This window comes from Phlebotomus papatasi, chromosome 3 (genome assembly GCF_024763615.1).
Source record: "Phlebotomus papatasi isolate M1 chromosome 3, Ppap_2.1, whole genome shotgun sequence".
NCBI lineage: Eukaryota > Metazoa > Arthropoda > Insecta > Diptera > Psychodidae > Phlebotomus > Phlebotomus papatasi.
Genome location: NC_077224.1, coordinates 28,491,776 through 28,518,056, shown reverse-complemented (window position 1 = coordinate 28,518,056; position 26,281 = coordinate 28,491,776). Strand labels below are relative to the sequence as shown.

General features: G+C 33.0%; 1 protein-coding gene across 3 annotated transcripts in view; it reads right to left on the bottom strand.

Moving 5' to 3' along the window:
* LOC129807449 (myc protein) overlaps positions 1-26,281 on the bottom strand; it is a 62,857-nt gene that overhangs the window by 11,273 nt on the left and 25,303 nt on the right. For all 3 annotated transcript variants that reach the window (XM_055856733.1, XM_055856732.1, XM_055856734.1), the window contains one exon: positions 19,916-21,036. In XM_055856733.1, the coding sequence (XP_055712708.1) occupies positions 19,916-20,927 (1,012 nt within the window). In that variant the 5' untranslated portion in view covers positions 20,928-21,036. The remainder of the gene's footprint in view (positions 1-19,915; positions 21,037-26,281) is intronic.

The window sequence follows — 26,281 nt, the reverse complement described above, 5'->3', positions numbered from 1 at the left end:
AAAAGAAACAAAAAAAAAAGAAACACATTCGCAATCTTATCTCTCAATTAATAGAGTAACAGAAAATAGGTATAGCCTAGGCTTTTATGGACAACTAAACATTTCACACAGTTCTAAAAGGCCTATAGGGGAAGGCTTTTAGGCTTCGCTCACACTCTGACGAAATCGGTGTAAACATTACCCTTTTTAGGTGTATTAAGGGTTAAATTAACCCTTTTTCATGTTAATTTTACCCGTAAAAAGGTGTAAAATTAACATTAAAAGTACTAAATTATTATATTTAAATATTTTCTATAGCACAGTTTCATTATATAGTTAATTTTGCTCCAAATAAAGCGAAAATCCATTCATATTCACAAATTTTAATTTATTAATTTCTCAGAAAAATTAAAAGTGTTCCTTTTCATCATCGAATTTTTCATCGATCGATCATGTTTTCCAATAAAAAGCATAATAAAGTGACTGTTGTTTATTCATTTTGTTTAACATTTATGCCATATTTCTGGCTAATTTTAGTTAAATTAAGTGCTAACCTTTATTGTTAACGGTACGTAAAGTTTTCAAATGAAATAATTACCTATTTCGTGAAAAAAAGGGTTTTTCTGAAGTGTCTGCAAATGCTTCAATAGGAGACTCCGGAAATATGATTTTTTTTGGAGATTTTCTTATTATTTTAGATGAAAGACAAGAAAAGATCAGGAATAAGAACAAATCCTGCACTCAACATCAACTCTACAAGGTTTTGGAAGCCTTTCGTCGCGGTTTCAGTTACACTGTTTGTCTCCAATTAGAAACTTTCTCTTGTCTGCATTGGGATTAATTTGTTTCCAATAGAAGCATTTTACGCTCGCGTATTTTTCTTGTATTGAAGAAGTTTTCAAATTATATCTAAAGAATTTTCACTAAACAGTAACATTCTAGAAGAGTCAAGGAGTAAATTTATGTAATTCTCTTCAGAAAAAATATGAACTTAATGTGTTAAATCTTCTGTCAAAGTTAAAACGTCTGGAAATGGTTTTGAATTAGGACATTTACCCTAAGTCTAGTAAAATTATCAGTTTTCAAACTTCAGGCACTTATTCTACTTTATTTTGAATCCTTTTTCTTGTGTAAAAGAAAAAAAATTATTTATCATTTATCTTTTCTTCAAATAAAAAAATATTTATAAAAAGAATAAAAACTCAAATTATGTCATCCAAACATCCCTGGCTGCCTCTATAGTCAGTACCAAAGAAGAATGATCCATGTACTGATTGGAATATTCTTTATGGTCAAAATCCGAGTGACTGTTGATCGCATTTTCCAATTCGCATTGTTGTTGAAATAATATCAATGTTCGTGGTACATGGGGACTTGAGAAAAATTGAGAAATAAATCACAACACGTCAATTAATCATTCTCTCATCACAATCAATGAATGAACTTGAGTTTCTACGAGGAAAATTGTTCTCTCAATTTTCATCTGTGATTTTCTCTCCTCATTTCACAATATGCGCCATACAGTTGAAGAATATAAGCATTAGAACGTCGTTAATAACGTATCGGACCGGCAAAGAGAATGTCATTGACCCATTTTTTAGTAATTTCATGTTTTTATATATATTCTCTACATTTTTTTTCATCTTACTATATATTACCTTCATTAGTTATTATTTTGTAAAAATAAATAGACACACGAATAATGTTTCATTGTAAATATTCCCATCTTATATACCCATTTTATCATTACATAACAATGCAAAAATCATGCTACAAATTCCATCAAATGCCACGAATGCAAGGTAACTTTTTCAAATAGTCATTATCAAAATGATATTTTTTTTTGAATATTTATATCTTTTTAGACATTACTAGAACAACTTTTGAAAAAAAAAAATTACGTATCTTTTGCCACCTCTTGCCATATGTGTATATATATACCGAAATTTGCCATTTTAAGTGACCGATAAAAGAGAGCGCGAGAGGAAAAAATTCCGCATAGCAACACCCAGAGCATTTCAATACTCCACCAGACATTAATTTTATTCTCATTATCAATGGGGCCACATACACCATCACCAGAAATCACTCACACACGACGCCCAGTGGCCCCAAAGAGTGAGCCAGAGCAATATTGTTACCTACTCCTCGTCTCTTACGAGAGGAACACGTGTACACCCCAATAAATGTGTAATGTTGGAGTATAAAATATCTCCCACCAAGAGATTTTCTCAGCTTCTTTTTTTTTACGTCTTGGTTGCTTTTTTTCTGTACTATATGGGGCCTCAACTACAATCTCCACTATTTTCTAATATACAATTTGCAATAAATCCACACGTATACACACATATACAATTACTATAATCCGGCTAATCTCGCGAATATCTCATTCTCTCTTTCTCTCTCTCACCCACAGAGCTACAGACGCCGGTATAATTTTATAAACTCAGCAAGAGACAGTTCAAAGCATATCAGATAACAGCATCCGTTAAGATCAGGTACTTTTAATGAAAAAAAAAATCCAAGTTCTTTCAGATGTACTGAATAGGTATTTAGAACGATGTCCCATCCAATTAATTTTGCAAAGATAAACAAGACATTATCAAAACTTCAGGTTTTCTAAATTTTAAAATTTTCCGCCATCTTGAAAATACTCATTTTCTATTGGTAGATTATTCTGGCAAGTAGGTAGACTGAGAGAAATCCGAAAAAGTTAAAATAACATTCCGAAAATGTTAATTTTACCCTGCAGTATTGATCCAAAATCGGTGTGAATGTTACCCTTTTTAGATGTATTGGGGGTTAAAGTTACCCCTTCTCATGTTAATTTTACCCTTAAAAAGGTGTAAAGTTAACATTAAAAAATGTTGAAATTTTTTTACACCTAAAAAGTGTTAAAATTATGAGGAAAAAAAGTTAATCGCACCCTTTTTTTTCTCAGTGTACTAAGAAAAGAAGTCAAGTGAATCTGGATTTGCCTGATAGCACACTACATAAAGGCCCTCCGGGTTTTAGTTAAATTTTCAAAAATATTATTGACATTCCGAGAGAGAGCAGAGTAGTTGAGAAAAGCAGCGTTTTCAGCACGACTGGTCAGCAGTTCTTGAACAAAAAGTGCTAATCAAATATATGAAAATAGCACTGCCTCACAAGTGTGTCATTTTATGGTTTAGAATTCAGCTGAATTGAAATGGATTAGAATTTGGTACTCGCTGTTATTATTATTAATCGTATCGAGATATACAAGGTAATTATTTAAACAATGTCAATTCTCGTAGTTGAAGAATCTGCTAGCAATCTGCTTCCGGAGTTTTGGGCGAAGGCGATGCATTGTTATTATTACATGTGAAAATTCTCTAAATCAGACATTCAGATCTTTGCACCGGGCGGGATTCGAACTTACAACTGTGAGAGTCGAGTCAGAGATCTCATCCGACCAAGAACCAGCGCTCTTGCCTATTGCGTCACTGAGATCCCCAAGTGCTTGCTGTGAAGGAACTTTTTTTTATTTACTTAGCTCCTTTCCACAAAGCTGTGGGACAATTTCCAATATTATGCCAGTTAAAAACGACTCATGCTCTATTAGTTCATGTTATAAATCCCCTTTAATTACGCTGAATACGAAGTGGATTATGGCAATCCTTCAAAATGTGAAACAACAATGAGATTATATTAATAGAAAAAAGGCAATTTCACTTTTTAATTGACATACAATCTATTAGTTTCAATCTGACCCAATTTTGAGGATTTACTTATCTTAAAAGTCCGGATTAAATGTCAACAAAGCATTATTTGGGTGGAATCGAGAATAATTTCAAGCAGTGTTTTATACATGGATATAATATAGGCCTCAGGCTGTAATATTTAACTCTCTTACTCTCTCAAGATACATTTTCCTCTCTCTCAAAAGTTTGATTTCGCAGATAATAATTTTTTTTTCACCTCTATCCAATTCATGTTTTAACAGCAGCCTTTAATAAAAGTTTAAAGAAAAAAAAATCACCAATAAATTGCATAATTTGTGCAGAAACTTATATACGTTATAATAACGTGGAAGGGGAGAATGCATAAAAAAGAAATATCCAAGAACAAAATCCGCAGATTGAGTGTTTTTTTTAATTGTTTTTGAGAGTAATGTTAAGGTAACTTGAGAGCAAGAGACCTTTGACTTAATACACCTCAAATTTCCCCACATCTGGACGACAATAAAAATCATGTGAAAGATTAAAAGGCATGATCATAAATCATTTTTAAAACAAGGTGGAACTGAATCAATTTTAGATGGTCAATTATTATAGCGTGTGATTTGTATAATTAATCCACTAGTCATTTTAATGTTTATATCCCTTAATATAAACTTCTCACAATATTTATTCCCTTTCAATCTATTTTTCTTTTTATTTTAACATCCGGAATTTGGCCTTTTTCTAACTTTTTATTGAGAAAATTTTCCATGTGGGAAAATATAGATTACAATCTGAGACAAGTGACACAGTAGAAATGATCACAGATTGAAATGCAAAATAAACATAAACAGAAATTTTATATTATATGCACGCTGAATCAATAAAGTGAAATCGAATTATATCGGCACTTTCTTTCACACGATCATACACCCATATCCACTGTCTCACCCATTCTCTCCATGGTGATCCAAATACAGGAATTCATCATCATAAATTGTGAATGATCGAAGAAAAAAAAAGAGGTGTGTGATTAATGAGTGAAAAATTGTGGAATTCCTTTGGACACCTTCCTCTTGATAAGATAAAACAAAATTCCCGCAACTTCACCGAAAGCATGACAGAAAGCAATGTGATGATGAAAATTGTATTAATTGATAGTAAAGTCAATTTATACATCATTTTTTTTATGTAATAGAGTTCCCATTTTTTTACTTTACTTTTTCTGCCTTTCTGTAACCATCTCAAAAATTTTGTACTCACACTATATATCTTGGCTATATTACAAGAATGTACTTGATAATTTCTTTTTATTTCTTTCCTCTCTTATCATTTCAATTTTTTTTGTCAGCACTTATGCTTTTTTTTTTTTTGAAACTTTTTCCCGGCATTTCTCTCCCATTATCTCTACGCGAAGCTACACCGGGCGCCTATTATGTAAGACTGAACTGGTCATAAGTGTGAAAAATTAGGTCACATATCTCTATCTCAGTCATTCTCGCTGGTATTTGCCATTCATTGATACAAAGCACATGAGTATAATGCCTCAGCAATAATTCAATTAGGAGATATTAATTTCGAAGGGGATTTCTCGACTCAAATTCTTTACCTTTTTTTTCATGAAAATCTAATATTTCAGATAGTTCGAAGCTTTAACCCTCGATATTCCTTATGAAAAACTTGAAAAACTTTATCATCATTCATTTTATCACCAATTTTATTTACTATCTGATTTTACTCATTTTTAGCACATCGGAAAAATACGAATATTGAGTATTTTTGCTAGTTTTCTCACCAAGAAAAGACATTCGGAGATCGGTTTCGAAGAACTTCCTGTTCGAATTTCAAAGTGTCTTGAGTGTTAATTTGTGAGTCTTCACTTTGTCGTGAGGAAAAATAAGCAAAGAGGCGTATAACATTCCTCTACTAATATAATTTTCTGTAAAATTAGTTAATAACTTTTTTTTAAACGTTCTTAGCGCGGTATTTCATAAATTCAAGTATCAACAATATTTTATAAATGAACTGAATGGGCCCAAACAGAAGTAGATTTGGATTCTCCAAAAGTGTCTTGGATAAAAGGTAAATGGAACTCTATTTGCACAAAAAGTCGTTGAAGTTCGAAGACTTAAAATTCAATTTCGAATTTTCATATTAAATTTTCGAATAAGGTGGGAAAATTTATCAAATATCACACCAAAAAGCTGGCAAAAGAGTTACTCAGTGATTACGGAGTGATTAAATACTGGGGCAAGAACAGTAAACGTCGTTGTTCTGTCTTTTTCCTCACAACAATGTGAAGACCGTCATATTTTGACACTTGAGCACTTCGAAATTCGAACAGGATGTAACTTCCGCCACCTTCCGAAAGTATTAAGAAGTAAGAATGGTCCAACTGGATCCCAAAAAGAAATTCTCGTTTTGGGATCTTCAAATAAATTTGCGAATTTTTCAAGATCTACTTCTGTACGGAAGGAATGGGTGCAAATACAAGTGAAGTCTCATTTTACAACAGTGTCTTGTATATTGGAATTGGAGAACAGTGGCGCGTAACAGGCGCTAGTGGCGACGGGTCCTGAGTAGCGCCGGTTAAGTAAGTAAGTAGTAAGTAAGTCTTGTATAAAGATAAATGGAACTCTATTTGCACAAAATGTCGTTGATGTTCGAAGAATTCAAGCTCAGTTTCGACTTTCCATACTTAATTTTCGCATAAAGTGGGAAAAATTTATGCACTAAAAATCTGCGAAAGTGTTACTCAGTGGATTTGGAGTGGGACAGGAATTTGACCGATTTGATATCAATGGCTACAATTGCTACAAAAGATTTTCAGTTTTAGCAGAGACACACATAGAAATTTTCCAAGATTCAACGGTGCATTTCGAAATACCGCTTTTTAAACGGAACCTTAATTAAAATAAACAACATAGCGTGAAAAAGTTAAATGATAAGTAAGAGCTAAACAGTCTTTATGTCATATGGAACACTCTAACCATCCTTTTCATTGGAATTTATCACAAGCGCCGGATAACCACTAAAGTGATAAGAATGTCAATCAAGTTATTTATAAAATTTCCTACCATTTAATAAATTAAAAATATTTCCCGCCCTTTTGCACCTTTTTTATTTCCATTTTTTTTTATTTCTCTGTTGCAATAAAATCTTAAGTGTTTCCTTCCTGTGTCATTTTCTCGAGTGCATAGTACACAAATTTATTTACATATACCCCTCCGCCCCCTCAAACATTCAATGTTGTCTTTTTTTTTTGTTATTATGTCCACGACAGCCAGAAGGAAATAGAATATATTTGTATAGAGTCAGAAAAGATCGAAAGAAGAGAATGAAAGGAGACTAAAAAAAATCACTTCATTCATCTGCAAAATTATGCTAATTTATTCAGACCGTGTCATTTGCGGGATAAACAGGTATTCCTTCCCTCATATATACAATGCATTAGAGTTCCCATATACATATTTTTTTTCTTATTTTCTTAATTTCAACATATATAAAATTGTGTGAGAAAAATCCCTTAATTACAAAATACAACCCCTCCATTTCCCTTTTGTCCCCTATTACATACAGCGGAATGTATTTCATGCCAATATCGATTTTTACTTCCGTAATTGGAAATCCATTGGTGGTACAATTGACAGAAAAAAAAGTTACCCATAATTTTGTTCCGATATATGGAAAATAATTGAAAGGATATATAGAATAAAGAGAAGAAATCCCCTTGTCTGACCATGACCCCGTGCAAGAGAAATTGAATGCGGGTCATTTATTTTGGTGGGAAGAAAAATTATTATGACGTGTGATCCTCTTTTGATTGAGTTGCAAAAAAAAATATATATATACACTTAGTCATAAATGAAAGAGTAAGGAAAAAATAAATAAACAATATGAAGAAGAAAAAAAAACATAGAAAAAGAAGATTCATCTGTCTCGTCTCCGTCTCTCCCGGCACTTCATATATATATAAAAATATGTTGTGCAGAAGTGTCGAAAAGCGCGACAAATAGTAACACAAGTCTTTGGATGAATGAGTGAGAAAAAAAATAATTATGCAAAAGTATTATAACAACACTAAAGCACAATATTTCAACATTCATCGAGCATAAAATTTAACCTCCAGACAGAAAACTTTCACTACACCATGCAGAGACCTTCCATTCTTATTTGAAATATTATTTATTTATATATATATATATAGATATATTACACATATAGCACATATATATTTAATAATAAAAAGGCTTTGAAAAAGTGCAAAGGTGTGTGAAAGCATTTAAAAAAATCCACACAAGAAATTAATTTAAAAAAAAGAAAAGTTTTTTTGTAAAATTTTATACTCTAAGAAACCTTCATTCAATCAATTAACAGTATAAGTGATAAAAAAAAATTGCAATAAATCAATTTTTAACAAGGAAATCCACTATTGAGACGATAATATCGATATCTTTCTTTCTCTTGCTTCTACTGCTTCTTCTTCTTCTTTCCATCTCATATTCACCTCTGACACTTTTATTGCTCTTTTCTCTCTATTCCCAATCTTTTGCATTTTCTTATGGTCAAATTACTTCATAAGTGAGGTGCTACATGGCATAGAAGTGTTGTGTGGTGCAAATATGGGAAAAAAAGAGGCAATATTGATTGATGGTGAAATGTAAGAAGCGTGAGAAAATTGCAATTTTTTTTTCACCATCAACAGATCCATTAATGTGTGGTATGCAATTTTAACACCATCATTACCATCTTCTATAACATTAATATTTAAAAAGCGAAAAAAATATCGCACTACGCTAATTTTAGATATTCCAAGTAAAAACAACAATTAAATTGGAAGACGAGTATTAGTTCCTCGAATAAGTTTCAGCCGTTAAGAAGTTTAATTAACCCTCTAACGGGTAAGACCGCCTCCAGGCGGTCTTCACAAAAATCACATTTACAGCGACAATAAAGGTTTTATTTATTTAAAAGTGCTATAGTGTCCTCGGTAATAGTCTTATAAACATCTCTTGAAAGTTTGAACTCATTTTGACTCTTAGTTTTGTTGCTATTCCCAGTATTGTGTGACAGATCAGAGAAAAAGCAACAAAAAATATTTGTGCAAAAAAACTCATTTCCAATTTCCATAAAAATACCGATTTAAAGTTATCTGACTAAAATAAATTTATTTTTTACTGAAAGATATGTCATTCTACTTTGTATATTTCATTTGAAAAATTTGAAAAAACTAAAAATGTGAATTTTAGAAGCAAAAAGAGTTTCAAAAAAAATTTATATTTTCTCACTTAGCGCCTAAACTAAAAGAGATAATGAAGAATGGATGGTTTTTTCGACTTTTTTGGATCATAATTATCCTAGAAAACATTATTTTAGAACTTTTCTTCGCATAACAAAGAAAACACCGTTAGAGGGTTAAGATGTGATGCAACTATCCAGGGTGAACTGCCTTCTAGCGGAGATATTGAAAAAATCTGTATTACTTAACTAATCTTATGCTAAGCGCACAATAACTTTTGTTTGTAAACATGTTTTCAAAATTGCATGAGAGAAAGCGAGATAACTAGATCTACATTGCATTCACTCTCATTGAAGAGTCAAAACATGATTACAAAACAAAAGTTATTGTGCGCTGGGCATTATCCTACGGTTAGCGAAATAGTCCAAAAAATGTTTTTTCCCGGTGCAGCGGCTGTGCAGTAATTTCCAAAACCAAGATCTCATTGATGAATATAGTATTGACAGCGTTGATTTGTCCCATAAAATTAATTAATAATTGAAAGCCTTTCCCTATCTGGTAATTCTACTAGAATTAAGTTATTTCACCATAAAACGGGTCATTGGCATACCCAGTTCCAAATTTCAGAATATTATCTATTCGCTTATTATAATTAAATAATCATGTCGATATTAGAAACTAATAGTCTTGCCCGATGAACTTTATATTTATTTTAATTTTTAATTACAAAATTGTAAATTTTACACACCATCTTTAAATACTGTTCGATGAATTCAAATATCTTCAATCCAGATTTTACGGCTGAAAACTTCTATATATACACGAATTGTACAAAATACCATCCAAATTTTGCTCAGTGTAATAATTTATAATTGTCAACTTCTTTTTAGTAATTCGCTCACGCCGATGGTATGAAGTATAATAAAAAATAAAATAAAACTAAGAACAGTCGACGTCAAACTCTGAGAACATTGAACTGAATCAGAATAGAAGGCAGTGAACGTAAGCAAAAATAAGCAAGAATTAAACATTTTTTAAAGCTCATATATGAGAAACCAATAAAGATTTTCTAGAATTATACATTTGGTGAGAAATAGAAGTCAGTGCAAAAAAAAAAACCTCCTGAATATACAAAAAGAAAAATATAAGTTCTATATGTAATAAAAATGTTCTAAGAGATATATTCGCGAATGTCTATGTGTGTAAATTTTGACCAAAAAAAAAACAAAATAATAATAATACACACCGGCAAAAGAGATCATCGAACGGACATTTTGCGGTCACATTGCCATTACTCCAAAATATTTTAAGCATATACAATGAAGTTTTTTTTTCTTGTGCTTAGTTTTGTATATGTATTAAGCTGTGCTGTCTCTCGCAAACACACAAAATTGCCAAAAGAATCAAAACACGTGTATGGATAAATTTAATGCTAGAAAATCACAGAAAAGTATAACCATGTAAGTGATTGTTGCGATTGTTGTATTTTTTGGTGTATAACTTATAAGGAGGTCGATAAACCGTTCAAAGTCATTCTATGTTGTCTCTTTTCTTCTTCATTCACTGCCTCTATATTTCCATTTTTGTTATCTTTTTTTTTTATTTCGCAGGACTATATTTAGCCTTTAAAACTTTAACCTTTATTTATTCGTTTGTTTATTTATTCTCAATCTCAACGTCGAATGATTGACAATCGAATGTTTTCGAAATTTGAAAATGTTAACTCTAGCAACATCTAGCGACAAAATAGAAAAAAATCTATGTTCAAAAGAGTTCATTACGCTTTTTACAAAATCCACAAATAAAAACAAAACTTTTTGGCACTTTCACACCCAAATATATAGGTCTATTTGGCTTTCATTACCTATTACATGATTCAATTAGCAAAACAAACTTTAAAGAAAAACAAATAATGTGCGGAAGAGTAAGAATGGGGATGAAGAACATGAGTATAATATCGCAATTAATGTGATAAAAATTTTCAATTTTCATCCCTGAAAATGGCAAAATGTCAAAAGATGCTCGAGTCAAATTCTATTCTTTTTTTTTTGTTTTCGAAACAAAATTAACCATGCTAGTAGGCCAGTAAACGCCCTCTACGTCCTGTTTCTTTTTTTTTTTTTTACTAAATTGGTCGCCCAAAATAAAACTTTCCCTGCCCAAAGTTTGTATTCCAGACGAAAGGGTGCAAATTAGCGAGGGTTGAGAAATCTTGATTATAATTCTATTTTGTTGAAAATTGGTATGTCAATGCCTTTGGTAACACCACCATATATATATATATATATATTTCGAAAGAGAGATATCATGGAAAAATCATTTCGATATTGTCTGGATGTGAGTGCGAGAAAGAACGAAAACATAATACACCACAGATGGGGGGATGAAAATCCCGAAAAGGAACAATTCAAACTGCGCCAGACATGTCTCGGATCCACCAGATGCACCCCCCTTACACCGTCTGTCCCTGTAGCGCCCAAGAGAAAAGAGGCGACCCAACCCCGTCATTAGACCCCTAACCCAACACCCAGACAGTATGCGTGTGTCTATTGGTGGTGTTGAGAATATTTTGGGAAGCACTGGAAATGTCGGCGGCAGGGTGGACTGTACGCTCTCAAGGTCTCCTCTTTGCCAAAATTGACAGAGAGAAAAAAAAAAAACGAAGAACGGACAAGGAGAGGAAACATGGGAAAATTCCTCAATCATCTCATTCGCACTCATTGATTTTCTCTTGCAAATTTCACACCCTTATGAAAAGCTACTTTTTTTTCTATTCCATCTCTATCAATTTATACCTCTGTCTTTGTTACACTTTCAACAAGAGAAATAAAATCCTCTTTACCCATCTTCCCAGGCTATACAAAAACCGCATCTTCTTCATCTTGCGCCAGACAGTTTCCGCGACGCCGCGTCGGTTTTGCACACAAGGAGTTCATATATACATATGTATATGTAGTATACATAAAACCCACGAAAAAGATTTCTTCTTTTCCACGCCAATCTCTCTCTCCTTATAACTTGGCAGACAGTGCGAAAGAGACCTAAGAGAAGAAAAGCCCCAAGTGATTCACGCAAGTAACGAAAAATGGAGACTCTGCAGAAACGGAAGAGCAAGTGAGACAACGGGAAGTGTCCAGGAGAAGCGCAGACGATATAGCATGGGAAACATAATGTAACAAGCGACTACATAAATTCTATTAAATATTCTGGCGAATGACCTTGGATATATTGCAAACACGTGGAATACAATTCTAACCGGTTGTTCCTAACTTGGCACCTTTGTTCCTCTCTTCTTCTATACATTTTTCGCCAGCTCTCCTTTTTCACCTATTGTCTTCTTCACAACTTCCTTGCGCGACCGTGGAAAAAAAAGTCGCTCACAGGAGTATAACTCAAAAGAATACACATTGCAAAATTGATAGCACAAAAAAAAAATAAAGATTTCTCTAAAAGATTCTATACCTCCCCGAAAATACCAAGAGAAAGATAGGATATACAAAAGAATTTTTAAAAACAGTAGGGTGAGTAAGGGTTGAAACGTCTGGAACCTTACCCCATTTTTTCTTCGTTCAAAAACCTTTAAAAACGAATCCCCCTGGGCATTGTCTCTCCCTCTTTCGCGAAAATTTAACTATTCAATTGCGTGCCAAAAAAAAACGCAAATTTTAATACGAATGGGAAATCAGACACAGCCATACTTCAAAATAATTTCCCATAAATTTTGTAAATAACACCAAAGACTTCTCTCAAAGCAAATCATCTATATACACAGCCTACAACTCATATGTCCTTTGTGAGTTTATTGCTTTTGCAAATAGACGCGTTTATTTAAGCATCTTTCAAAAACAAAAAAAATCTCGCACAGAGGAAATTTACACAGTGACACAACCCATAAATCAATTCAACAAGTCTTTTCTTGCCATAATCACAAAAGAAAGCGTTCTTGAACGCACTTATAGACAACCTAAGAATTAATTAAATTCTAGAGGACACCCTTACCCATCCTATAGGGAAAAATGCCCATGCTTCGTAAGATCCAAAGCTTCATAAGGACTCCGCAATATATTTCAAAAACTAGACACTTTCCCCTAGTTTTTAAAAAAAAATCGGTGCGATTAGTCATATTCATTCACTGAGAAAAAAAAACAGGGGTGCGATTAACTTTTTTTCCTCATAATTTTAACACTTTTTAGGTGTAAAAATATACCAACATTTTTTAATGTTAATTTTACACCTTTTTACGGGTAAAATTAACATGAAAAAGGATAACTTTAACCCCTAATACGCCTAAAAAGGGTAATATTTACACCGATTTCGGATCAATAATGCAAGGTAAAACTAACATTTCTGGAATGTTATTTTAACTTTTTCGGATTTCTCTCAGTGTTCAGAAACATAGGAAAAATTTAGTCATTACGAAGATTGGGATTGTACGAAGCATAAGCTGAGCACTTTCCTCTACACAGAAAAAAATATTTTGTAAAAATGTTCGTAAATATTTGTGAATTCCTATGAGGGAGTTACGAAATTCTCGTGAATCGTATAACCCACAAACTAGGTTCATAAAAGTTTGTACTTTTTTCACAAACATTGCTCGTAACATGATCATTTGACGAAATTTTTTGTACTTTAACAAACATTTGTTCGTAAATGTTCGTAAACACACAAAAAATGTTCGTAAAATTTGGTCATTTGTTCGTAAAATGTTCGACAGAAAAACAAACATTTACGAACAAATGACGAAATTTTACTAAATTTTTTTGTGTGTTTACGAACATTTACGAACAAATGTTTGTAAAAGTACAAAAAATGCTCGTCAAATGATCATGTTACGAAAAATGTTTGTGAAAAAAAGTACAAACTTTTACGAACATGTTTGTGGGTTATACAATTCACGAGCATTTCGTAACTAACCCATAGGAATTCACAAACATTTACGAATATTTCTACAAAATATTTTTTCTGTGTACTAGAGTTAATCCTTTACAGTTCAAAAATTATACAAAGTACGATTATTTTCCGTTTTTAGTTAAACGTCTTACTTAAATCTCCGCATACCTTCATGTGAATAAATTACTGCATTATTGTGCATTTTTGCAATTTTTATACTACTCTTCATTCTTATTTTCTCTCTCTCTGGATTTTTTTCCTATTCATTCCTTTTATGCGCCATATATTCGAAGTATGCACCTTTTGTGGATAAATAATAATAAAAAAAATGTCTATTTGTTATTATTCATAAACCACTGTGCGCACAAGTCTAGGCAATGGTTTAAGAAGAGAGATATGCTATTTAAAAGTCGTGAAAAATTCCACGATGGTTACTCCTTTTCATCTTTTATTTATTTCAATAAAGAATAATTGAACGATTCCCACTGTTCTTTGTTGCAATATATTTTTTTGAGAAGATCTCTAAACCACATTCGCGTCACTAAACATATTTTGTGATTTATACACAACGTAAATTTTCATTGAAAGATTTTCGCACTAAATTGAATTCTATTGGGTGATGTTGTGGTTTGTTTTTTTTTCTATCAATGCTTCCCGCAACTTCAATTTAGTATCAACATCGATATTTTGTGCTTTGTAAACTCTTTCACGTGTTTCAACGAACGAAGAAAAACTATATATGTATATATATATAAGAAAACTAAAAGATCGCCTAATGGGAATTTCAAGAAAATTTGCAGTGAGAAATATCTCAAGGACCCAAAAATAAGTCTTGAAGTACGGAAATCAGTTGAAGAAATGCGTGCGTGCATCACTTGGATAATCTATTTTAGATGAAATAACACACAACACACTTCTGAAACTCTGGCGAGTGTCTGGCCAGAAACATTGTCATTAACCATATAGTTTGCAATCCATCACAAAAAAAAAACGTATCCAAAAGAAGATAATAAAACAGGCAGAAATTCTCTTTTAATTTTTTTTTTACAAATGGAAATCAGAATTTCGATTGCTAATTTATTGTATTTGTCGTATTAGTTTTCGTAATTCGAAAAGGTAATTTTAAGACAGCATAATTTTAACAAACATCGAAGCTTCTTTGAACTTCAAAGATGACCATTGAATTTTACTGGTTTAGGTGTGTAAAACGGTTTTTAAACTTAACATTTTCATCCTGTAACACCTTTGTTTTTTAATAGCCGAAAGTTTTTTTTTTTAGGAAAATTTGACTTCGGAATTTGTATTAAGGGCAATTCTTCAAACAATTCTTGAAGATTTATTAGAAGTAACTTAGATTGGGCTTTAAACCCTAGTCCAAAGATCACATAACACGAGTTCAAAACAGAATTATGCCCTAGACACTTTTACGACTTTAATTGAAAGACGGCTAAACGTAATTACAATCAAAACTATGATTAGATTACATTTCCATCAGTTACTGATTAAACCGACTAAACCGTCTCTCGGCTTGAGCCGAGAAATGGCTTAGTTATTGGGGAACAAGTAGGAATTTAGTTAAATCATGTTTTGATTACAATCACGTTAAGTCGTCTCTCGGATTAAGTCGTAAGTGTGTCTAGGGCAGAGGTGTGCAAGAAACCGTTGAAACCGAATTTACGTCAAAAGAAACATGTACGTCTATGGTCAAAACGCTACTATAACAAACTTATTTTGACGTTAATTCGGTTTCAACAGTTTCTTGCACACCTCTGGTCTAGGGCAATAGATACCTTTGCTCAAAGTGAAGACGCATTTTTATTTGATAAGTTCGTAAAGTGATTCATAATTCCCTGTTCAAAATTTCGAAAATATCTCGAGTTTAGTCTTCACTTTGTGATTAGGAAAATCAAAGGTACTAAATTCGTAATATTCCTTAAGTATCTCTTTTAGCAACTTTTCAGTGCAACTTTCCTCATAAATTTGAGAGAAAATTTAGTTCGAAAATTTTATATTTAATTTCTTCTTCTTCATCTATTTTATGTTTTGGCTGTCGTTTCACTTAGCCAAGATATTCAGTATGATTTTTTCGAATAGCAATGACCTATATGTGCAACTTCTGCCAGTTAGCCGAGACACTTTCATACATGAATCTCCAACTGGGTTCAATTACAAATTAAGCATTATTCACATAAGTATCATTCAAAACTTAAGTCCGAAAAATATTTAGGTCTTATTCCTTTCGCCGATTGACTAGAGAACTTTGAAAGCTTCGAAAGCTTTAAAGCTCTAGCTCAGGCAATTAAAGAATGCAATTATTAATGTAAAATATTTTGTTAAATTGAATAATTAAATAAATATGCTTAATGCTCTGAAATTAATTAAATGATCACAATAATAGCATAAAAACGAACATAAAAACTTATAAAACATATAAGTGAACAACCATCAACTCTGTCTACTAAGGACGACTCTCACAGAGAGTGCATATTTTGAAAATTTGTCTTGCAAATGAACACCACGCTGACGCAAAAAATAAAAAAAAAAAAACAAAAGACAAAAAAAAAAAAACAAAAACAGAAAGGCAAAACGCGACATGTAGAATGTCTCATTTCTTATTCTATCCACTGTAATTTCTTCAACTTCTCATCCCATACTACAAATGCCATTGAAGTCAGAAGTTGGAGAAGAGGAAGAATTATCGTCTGGGCTCCCTATTTTTACCTCCCTTTTGCACGCGTTCTTAATATATATATATAGTTTGGGTTGCGCGCTATCTTCTCTGTCATACACTCAGCCGATATAGTAGCGCAAAAATTTCATACACAAGACACATTTTATATAGCCACATCAGCTATATAACTGCAAAGTGCGAAAAATTTCCCGCCAAAGATTTTGCATTGCGCAAGCGTTCTTCAAATGACGCGACCGCGCCTAATGACGTCATTCAATTCACATTAATTCACTCTCTCAACATTTTCTCAGAGACATACTATTAATACATCATATATACATTATTATTACTATCATTTTGCCGCAGATATATATTCCCCACTGCTGCAACCGACATTCTCATAGAAATTTTTTTCGTTGTTGTTACCGGAATTGTCCTGATCGAAAAAAAAGACACAGAGAAGAGATCTTGGCGTGATAAAAATGATTTTCAGAACATCTTGTGAAATTCTTATGCTGGAAAATTTTCAACACCTACGCACAGCGCACAAGAATCCTTTTTTCCCCACCGAAAAAAACCTACACGTGTGACTCATGCTGGTCAAACTTTTATCCGTCATCTCTAACCGCCGCCCAAAAGTCGCCCAGTCAGAATTACACAGCGTTGTGAAATTCTGTTCTGAGTGATTCTATGATAATAATAAAACCCCCCAAAAAAAAACTAGCCCGGTTCCGAGAATTTTTCCGAAGGGTGGGTCAGGGTAATTTTGACTGTGCAAAAAGAAAAAAAATGAATACTCACTCTTTTTTTTTCATAGGCCTTATCTTAATTTTCAGTCAATTTATCTGTCTGTAAAAAAAGGAACCTGTCCAGTAGACCCTAGATCACTTCTTACCCCATTTAAAATTCAACCCCTACTCCTCCTCTACCCTACCCAAAATGGTTCTGAAGAAAATTTAGCGCGTCGCTTGAATATCGATTTTGGCTCGAATTCCTCTCGTCGGCGTTCAATTTTTTAGCAGTGTGGTGTATGTATTGTGCTGAATACTCGTCTCTTTTGCCGGTCGCCAATTTCCAGGCATTATTCTTTCATCTCTTTCTCATAATACACCTTTTCCTTCTCACAAAACCCCAACACACATACACTTTGATATTTTCCAAAGTGCTGCCCATGGATATATATATATATATATACAATTTCCTTCCATTCATATATACAGTACCGGCATTCGATTTAAAATCACTATACACGCGCATGAGCTTCCAAAAAAGCTCTCTTATACACACATACATTCTCCCCAAAATGCGCGTGTGGTACTATTTGAAAGAAAAAAAAAGTATGATGTTGGAGACTCTCAATGTACATCAATATGATGTAGGTTCAAGGCCCTTTTGGCTCAAACCAAAAAGGCGGGAAACGCGTGTTAACAGTGCTGAACACTAAGAATGGGACACACCGGGTTGACTTGATTGGCAAGGAAGAAGATAGGAATATAAGTAAAAAACTTGCTGATATAACTCATAATAGCCCCTTGGAATTTCTAAAATTTTTCGAAATTCGCTTTTCCGAAAAAAATTTATTTCAGATGCTAAACCGATCCATAACCGATTTTGAACTTTTAATTTTGGGTCTCAAGTACTAAATCATTAGTCCAATAATGAAGTATTTTTCCTCCAAAAATTCTTTGACAATTGTTTTCTTGAACGAAATCATATCTCGGAAATACGAAAATCGTAAAGTTCAAAAAATCTATATGAATTACCGATTTTTATTAAGAATGACCACCTAGGGGGGTAGGAAGGCCATTTCGATCCCTCAGAATAAGACCCGAACAACTCGTTTTTTTGCAAAAATCGTTTTTTTCGCTTTTCGGGTACTCCTTGACACCCTCTACTTCCCCTGTGAATATTATACCGGAAAATAAATTATTCCCAAAGTTATAGCGCCGTTTCTAAAAAAGCAAAATCACACTCATTTTTCAATTTAGTCAGGATAAAAGCCGCATAACTCGACCGTGTGACGTCATCATTTTGCTTGTCAACAGTATCCCGGCTGATTTCACGACAATAGATAAGCTATTATTTGGCTGCAAATATGTATAGTCTTCAATTTGGTAATAACTAGTTAATAACTAATATAGTTAATAATAGTTAATAACTTTTCTATAAAATTAAAAGAAATGGATCAAAAACTAAAAAGTGGAAATTGAATACGAAATAGGCGTAAAATGCTAGCATTTTTTATCTGGAGTTTGACAGCTGTAATGGACATTTGAATGGCTTTTATTATATAAAGACCAAAGAAAATTTCACGATTTAATCCAGAATATAAATTTTTCGAATATTGCAATTATTTATCAAGTATTACTAATATCTTGATATTTTTGAGGTTCTCGAGTATTGCAAGTGTTGCAAAAACTGGATAAAAGCGATAAAATGCTAAATTTTATGCAGCTAACTTCTCCTTGTTAACTTTTAATAGGTTTTGTTGCTTGAAAATTGATTTGAAATAATAACAAGAAATATGTGAAAAATGAAAATAATAAAAATTAAATAATATAAGACCTATAGTTGGTGTAGTTACCCGTCCTGGGACCCTACTTCAGTGAAACACTTCCTCTAGGTTTGATAATTATATCTTTTTATTAATCAATTTTCACATGAAAGTCTCCTACATGTTCTTTCGGATAATTAGCCGCCATTCCACACTTCACTTCTTCTTCTTCTTCCTCTTCATGTTCCCCATCCTACACAAACACCAACTGATCGACATCTCCCCTCACTACAGTTTCCACAGGGGGAATTCTGTAATTGTCGTGGAACTGTCATGCGTGAGTTTGAAACCTGTCAATGCCAATCGAACTTTTGTTCTCATATCACATGCGTTCGAAAGTGTAATTAATTGATTTTTTAAAATGCGTTGAAAAAATTACTTAGTACAATTAGTATACAGTGATAGTGATGTGTATGGGAAATGATATCGAAACAATTTTGACAAGTGATGCGTGACCAGCCGGGTCTTTTGGCAGAGTGGGAAAACTTGAGTTGTTCGGGTCTTATCCTGAGCTTTTAATATGACAGCTCAGGAAAAATATGTTACAACTCGAAAAATATTGTAATAGTTATTAAAATACACATTATTTTGTGAAAATTTTATGGAATTAAGATAGCTATTATCGAATCCCTTCGTTTGATGTACAATATTAGGCAAGTGAAGTTAAATTAATTGATTTATTAGCAAATGCAAATCTCAGCTTTAAATCGCTCTCTTGTAAAGTTGGCCATTTGCGAGTTGTTCGGTTTATATTCTGAGGGATCGATTTATATGTGATTGCTATTAACTTCAGAGTTCGAGCAATTGAAATGCAGAGACATTGTCTCTTCAGGAAAGGTAGATAAAAAAAAAATAATTGGAAATAAAAAAAAATATATAGAAATCATGATGTCACTCACCGGAATCGGAAGGTGTCTGCACGCCCAAGCCGCTCAGATCGATACTCCGTGTGTAGCAATGATCACTGTGAGCCTCAACAATACCACTGGTGGAACCAGCTGAGTGTGATCCTGTGCTGGAAATCGATGACTGTGAAGATGAAATGGGTGATGAGACCATGGGGGGTGACACTTGACACGACTCCTGACGACTCATCGATGCAATAATGTCATCGTGATCTGTGTCTATGGCACTATCTTCAGCCTCCTCCTCTTCATCCTCTTCCTCTTCATAGTCTGACAATGTTTTGATATCCGTCAGCAAATCCGACAATGAATTGGACCTATAAGTTCCCATGAGAGCCTTCAAATTTTCACTCTTGCCATCTGATGTATCCTCAAGATGTTCCTTCAGCATTGTGATATATTTGACATCATCGTCAGAACTTGAGAGGTTCCACTTGTTAGATCCCATTGTACAAGCAGCCAAATCAAAGGTATGCTTAAATTCTGGCGGATCACTGTCAAGACTGAGGGGTGTATCGGGTCTAAGAATGTCACATTGCTTCTTAGTGCAACTTCTACTAACACTTGACATCATAGGACTCTTCTTGTTCTGCTGATTGTAACGCAAAAGTGAACTACCAGCCGGGATATTGTGGGATGATGTATTCTTAATCAATGTTTTAGGCTTATCTTCAATTGGTTCAGTTTTAACAGCTGTTGCCGATGTACTATGATTTCCCGGACATTTATCCTTGTCCGAGTGATCACCACATTGACCCGACCACATACAATCATGATTGTGCAACAATTGATGCTTCAATGACTGTGACAAAAGTGGTGATGGAGGTCTTAAAGAGAAAGAGGTCTCTAGTGGCCCATAGAACATACTTTCTGTATCCTGCACTGACGCCATAAACTCTGACGTTGGCAGATCCAACATATTGTACTCCCATTCAAATTCATGGGGTTGGTACGATGGTGTGTACAATTCTGTATCGTCCAACATGTTTTCTACTTTAACGGGCATATCTTTGCAGGAAATAATCCTTTTCAGATTTTTTTTATTTTTAAAATTTTATTTTCAGTTTTGGTAAAATACCAGTGAAACCGTTTAGTATTCAACTCTATACGTTGTCCTGGAATGACACCAAAAGGAAAAGGAAAAACTAATGTAAAGAATTGTTTTCGAGATTTTACCATCATACGAGCTTAGTTAAAATTCCGCTAGGGGAAGTTGCAATTTCAATTCTGATTTTCTCATTTTTTTCTAAGCATCTACGAGATCTACGATTTTCTTTCACATCATTCAATATATACATAAAACTTGTTTGACTTATTTGTTTATGAAATATTTTCCAGGAAATCTTTTATTATTAAAGGCGCCATCTGCACTCTATGTACACATATCAAATACAAATATTACCAATAAGAACAGGAAATATTCTGTTTTTTTTTTTTTGCACAAATATATATTTACAATTTGTACATATACAGCTTAAATGCTGTATCAAAATGACTAAGAACGAATCATCAATTCTAATGATTGTGTCTCACAAGTTCTCCGGAGAAGAAAAAAATAAAACCACCCATTCTGTTGATTACTCATCCAACAGACATTCTGCAGGTTCCAAAAATCATCTCTATATTCCCGTTCTTCAATTAATCAGTCATTTCAGAACCATTAAAGTGTCTTTTTCTGCGTATCCCTCTTTTCCATGAAATCCAATTTATACATTCACGAAAAATCTCTCAACTTGTTTATTATTCCAGAAACATTCGTATTTCCAAAAATTCCAAGAAAAAGAATGTGAAAAAAAGAGCGAATGGGTCAACAATATTACTGCAACCAATATTTGCATATTCAGTGAAACTCAGTGCTTCATGTTTCACACAAAAAAAAACGCAGCTATTCAGTTGAATTTTTTTTTTTGACAAATTCTTATTGTAAATTTTTTGCTAAGTGACCAATGAAAGCAGGATGGGAGGTGCACAAAAATTATGAGCAACGCACAACTACTTCTGTTTTGCAAACATGTGATCGACATTTCATAATGACGAGGAGTAGTGAAATCTAGTTCTAGTCATCTCTCTCACTCTAACAGGCAGTTTCGAAAACATGTTTTCGAAATTACATACGAAAGTAAGCGAGATGACTATAGATGTAGATTTTCACATTGTAGAAATGTCAAAGGTGGTTTTATAAAACAAAAGTTATTGTGCGTTGAGCATTAGATAAGCTTTTCGATATCCGACTGACAGCTGTCAAGACGGTTGATGAATTCAATTTTTTTAAGTACAGTTTCTCTGTGAATTGAAGTGATATTTTCATATTATCGAAGTACTTTAGTACATAATTGTAATACAAAGTGAAATGTAAACAGACCAAGAAGGAAGTTTTGTTGTTTTAAAAGAAAAAATAAATTAAAAGTACAAATTCATAAATAACATAATAAACACAAAATGGAAAACCCATTGACAAAATTCAAAAACTCTAAATGTCATTTTATTCCCCAATCAGGCGGATACCGAAGACATCTGAGTGTAATTGTCGTCAGCGCCACTTGCGGCAGAAAACAATGCCCTCACGTGGAGAAAAAAAGTATAAAGTCCTATAAATTTCCGACAATTTGCTTTTACTCATTTAAGATATGCAAAACAATAAATATTATTATTATTCATCGTTATACATTTTTTTACTTATCTTTCGCCCTTTGATATGACAAAACAGAATCAAAACAAAAATAAAAGTTAGCACGATATACAAATGCAAGTTTTCAGATATTGAAAAACAAACAGTGCAAGTGAGATGTAAAATGAGTAGGAGAATATTATCCGGTTTCGCCCATACTCTGGCTTCGAACACTTCGTATTTTTTGATATTTCTTTAATAAATCGTTCCTATGTTTTCAGGAAATGTGTAACTAGCTACCAAAGATAGGTCATATTCATTAAAATAATGTATGAAAAATATCATCAAGTGTTTGAAGCCAAAGGGTGTGTGAAGCATAAAAGTCTTCCCCTAATGTGATATAAATTCCCGTTTCCGTACCGGCCAAATACTAATGATTTTATAGATATATAATCGTTGTATTTTTCACATAGATTGATCTGTACTCGATTGTATGAGTTGGCATATATACGGCCTACTGACCCAGGGTTTCTGCCGTTTACACTCAGTCTCCGCATTAAGTCCTTCGGGATTATGCACCTGACGGAATTATGCACATACCTTTATGAAAATTTGCCTACCCTTGGGAGTCATTTTATGAAATCATTTTTGAAATACGCCTGAATGTATACTAAGTTTCGGCGCAGGAAATTTAAAAACACTGTGCCCTTTTTCAAAATAAAACTTTAATTTCTTATATTAAGAAATTAAATGAAGAAAAAGTACTGTTTGTTAATGCATTTCTATTAAACAGTTGAATTTTTTTGTTTAAACTACTTTTACTCCGCGCGAAATTCGTTCTACGCTCTACGGCCGATTTATTTCAAAGAAAGACCCTGGAGGTCTGCAAATTTTCCCGATGCGCAATGCCATTTCGCGAGTTTTTTTTTCGGTCCTGAAAATGTGCATAATGCCGGGATCTAGTGTATCTGGTGAGGCCGGTAGTGGTAAGACGACTACAGACCCAACCACAAAACAAATTTTGGCATAATAAAAATCTTATCTTAAATATCGTTATATGGTTTGGATATGTAACAGCACCATAAGGAAATTCCCTTAATTATGACATTTAATTCTCACAGAAAGTAAACTATTTTGCAAATTTAGCACTTACTAATGAATATTTGAGTCATTTCTCATAAAAATATTGCATTGTATCATGCAAATACTCAATAATACTAAAGATTTTAATTTAAAACTGTCTACTCGTGAATTCTAAGAATGCCCCCCTATGGGTGCATTACAAAATCCCAAATGCCAAGGTTACTTTCCAACTAAATTTTTAATAAGATCTATTTTGTGAAATGATTGAAAACCCGTTAGAAATTCCACGAATTCCTCTATAGTGAATTGTCAAAAAATTTTCTGTCTTTTCTCAACACACAGTTACGGCAAAAAGGCCACTCAATCAACTACACTAACCAGCGTCAATTAATTCTGAGAAATTAGCTTTGAATGAAGAAAAAGTTTTCGCGAAACATTGGCACGAATTTAAAAAAAAAAAAAAGATGCCAACACTTAGGTGTGCAGATTTGTAAAAGAGATCGCTTTCAAATTTACCAGGGAGGAGCGAACATTGTTACAGAAAACCATATATACTGAGATGTATCAAAACTCCCGTCTACAATTTCCTTCCACGAATTCTTTTTATCACACCGCGTCTCTGGTGCAGCAAAAAAAATCAGATTAGATTTAAATAATAAAACAAAAAATAAACTATATGTATAACTTATAATTTAAGTTAATATACCTCAAGTCTAGTCGTCTTTTTATCTCCATTCCTCTCCTTTAACGAGTTGCAAAAATTTTTTCCCCTTGGCCATCAATGAGATGGGAAAAAAAGCGACGTAGAGAAGATTTAAGCGATTTGAGAAGATGTTAGCAAAAAAAAATAAAACTCGAAGTTGACTAGAGGTCTTTCTCCTCCAAAGGTGAAATACTCTTAAGAGAGGCCAATGATGACCAGAAAAAAAAATAAGAGCCAGACACTAACGAAATATTGAATCTATACATCAAAGTCTGTCAATTTTGGGTATAATACACCTTGTCATTTTTCCTGAGAAAATCTTATGAGAAACTCAAATGAGATTAAAAGAAAAATCATCTCTCTATCTCTCCTCCTTCGACCAATTAATAATGCTTCACTCCTCTCACCAATTTATTCAAGTTAATTTTCTATTAAAATCTTTCCAAAATTATTTTACATCTCGATAACTCCTCATGTTACTTGTTGAGTGTCATTTTCTCTCTTTCATCTCATCAATTTGGATAATTTCATTAAACCCGCCCCTATTCCAGTGTTCTTGCATGGCATCAACATAAATGGAAAACAAACCACGAGAAACCCACATGTGAAATCCCACCACCACCCATGGCAAACATACTCTGCAATGTGGGTGATTTCCCAAAAGAGAAATTATCAAAAGACAACATATTTATTCCACATAAAATAACTTCTCCTTTATTATTTCCTTCATCTAACCCATTCCTCTCCCTTTTTCCCCCCACAAAACAAATTCATCAATATTTTTCGTAAAAAAAAAAATTGGCACATGCATCCAAAATAGCATGCAACCCGAAAAAGAAAAAAACATGAAGAAAACCATCAACATCAAACATCATGTTACATACACTCAACACAAGAAAGTCATAATCTCAAGTACAGTGCGAGATCACGGTCTGATTAATTTAATTTAATTAAGTCACATCATGTTTTATTTGAGGGGGGCTATTTAGACATATCATTTTTGCCAGGAGGTGCTATACCCAGAGAACATCAAAAACCTTACACCATCATCCATCTCTCAAAAGAAAAAGACAAACTCAGAGACCCAGGTTTATTATTGTGGATAAAAAGAGAGAAAACGGATTAAGCCAGAGATAACGATTAAAACTGGCAAAATTGTAAAGTTTTAAAAGCCACATAATATAGTAGGAAGAAGTAATGGTGTTACTTGCCCGGAAACTGTAATTAAGTCATAAAAAAAAAATCCTACCATATAATAATTGTATTAATATCCTCCAAAAAAAGAGACGAGTCTGGTAAACTTTTTTTTAATCAATTTTTTGAGATTTAGCAATACTTAGTCTAGACTGATTTAAGTATTAACCGAAAAATAGCTTATCGTAAATAGAGTCCAAGCCGTCGCTCGGCTAATCATCAGGTCTGCACAGAGACAGACCCTACAACAGTCTTTGGACTAGATGTTTAGCCCATTTCCCAAAGATCTCAAATTTCTAGACAAGAAAGACATTATGTTTTTTTTTTTAATTATCTGATAGATTTCAAAAATTTTGTCCAATGAAAAAAAGTCATATGTTATGTCATGACGATTAAGCTTAAGTCTGAAGGTCGTATAACCATCCTAATTTAATAACACCTAAAATTTTGTCTAATACAATTTCTGGTTTAGGGCTATAAACGCTATAATGGTGCAGAGGGACATTTTGGAATTTAAAAAATATTAAGTTAAGCAATCTGAGAAAGATATAATTAAATGTTTAAATCATGCTTACACAGCTCTGTTATCCTTAATTAAAATATTAATATTATCTATTTTTCAAGAAATATTAAAACTAGCTATTTTCAAACCAGCTATTATGAAATGTATAATCACAAATGGTGATAGATAACTCATATTTATTAAAAAAAAATGTCAGAAAAATTTGAAATGTTTGAAACCACAGTGTGTGCGAAGCCTGAAAACCTTCCC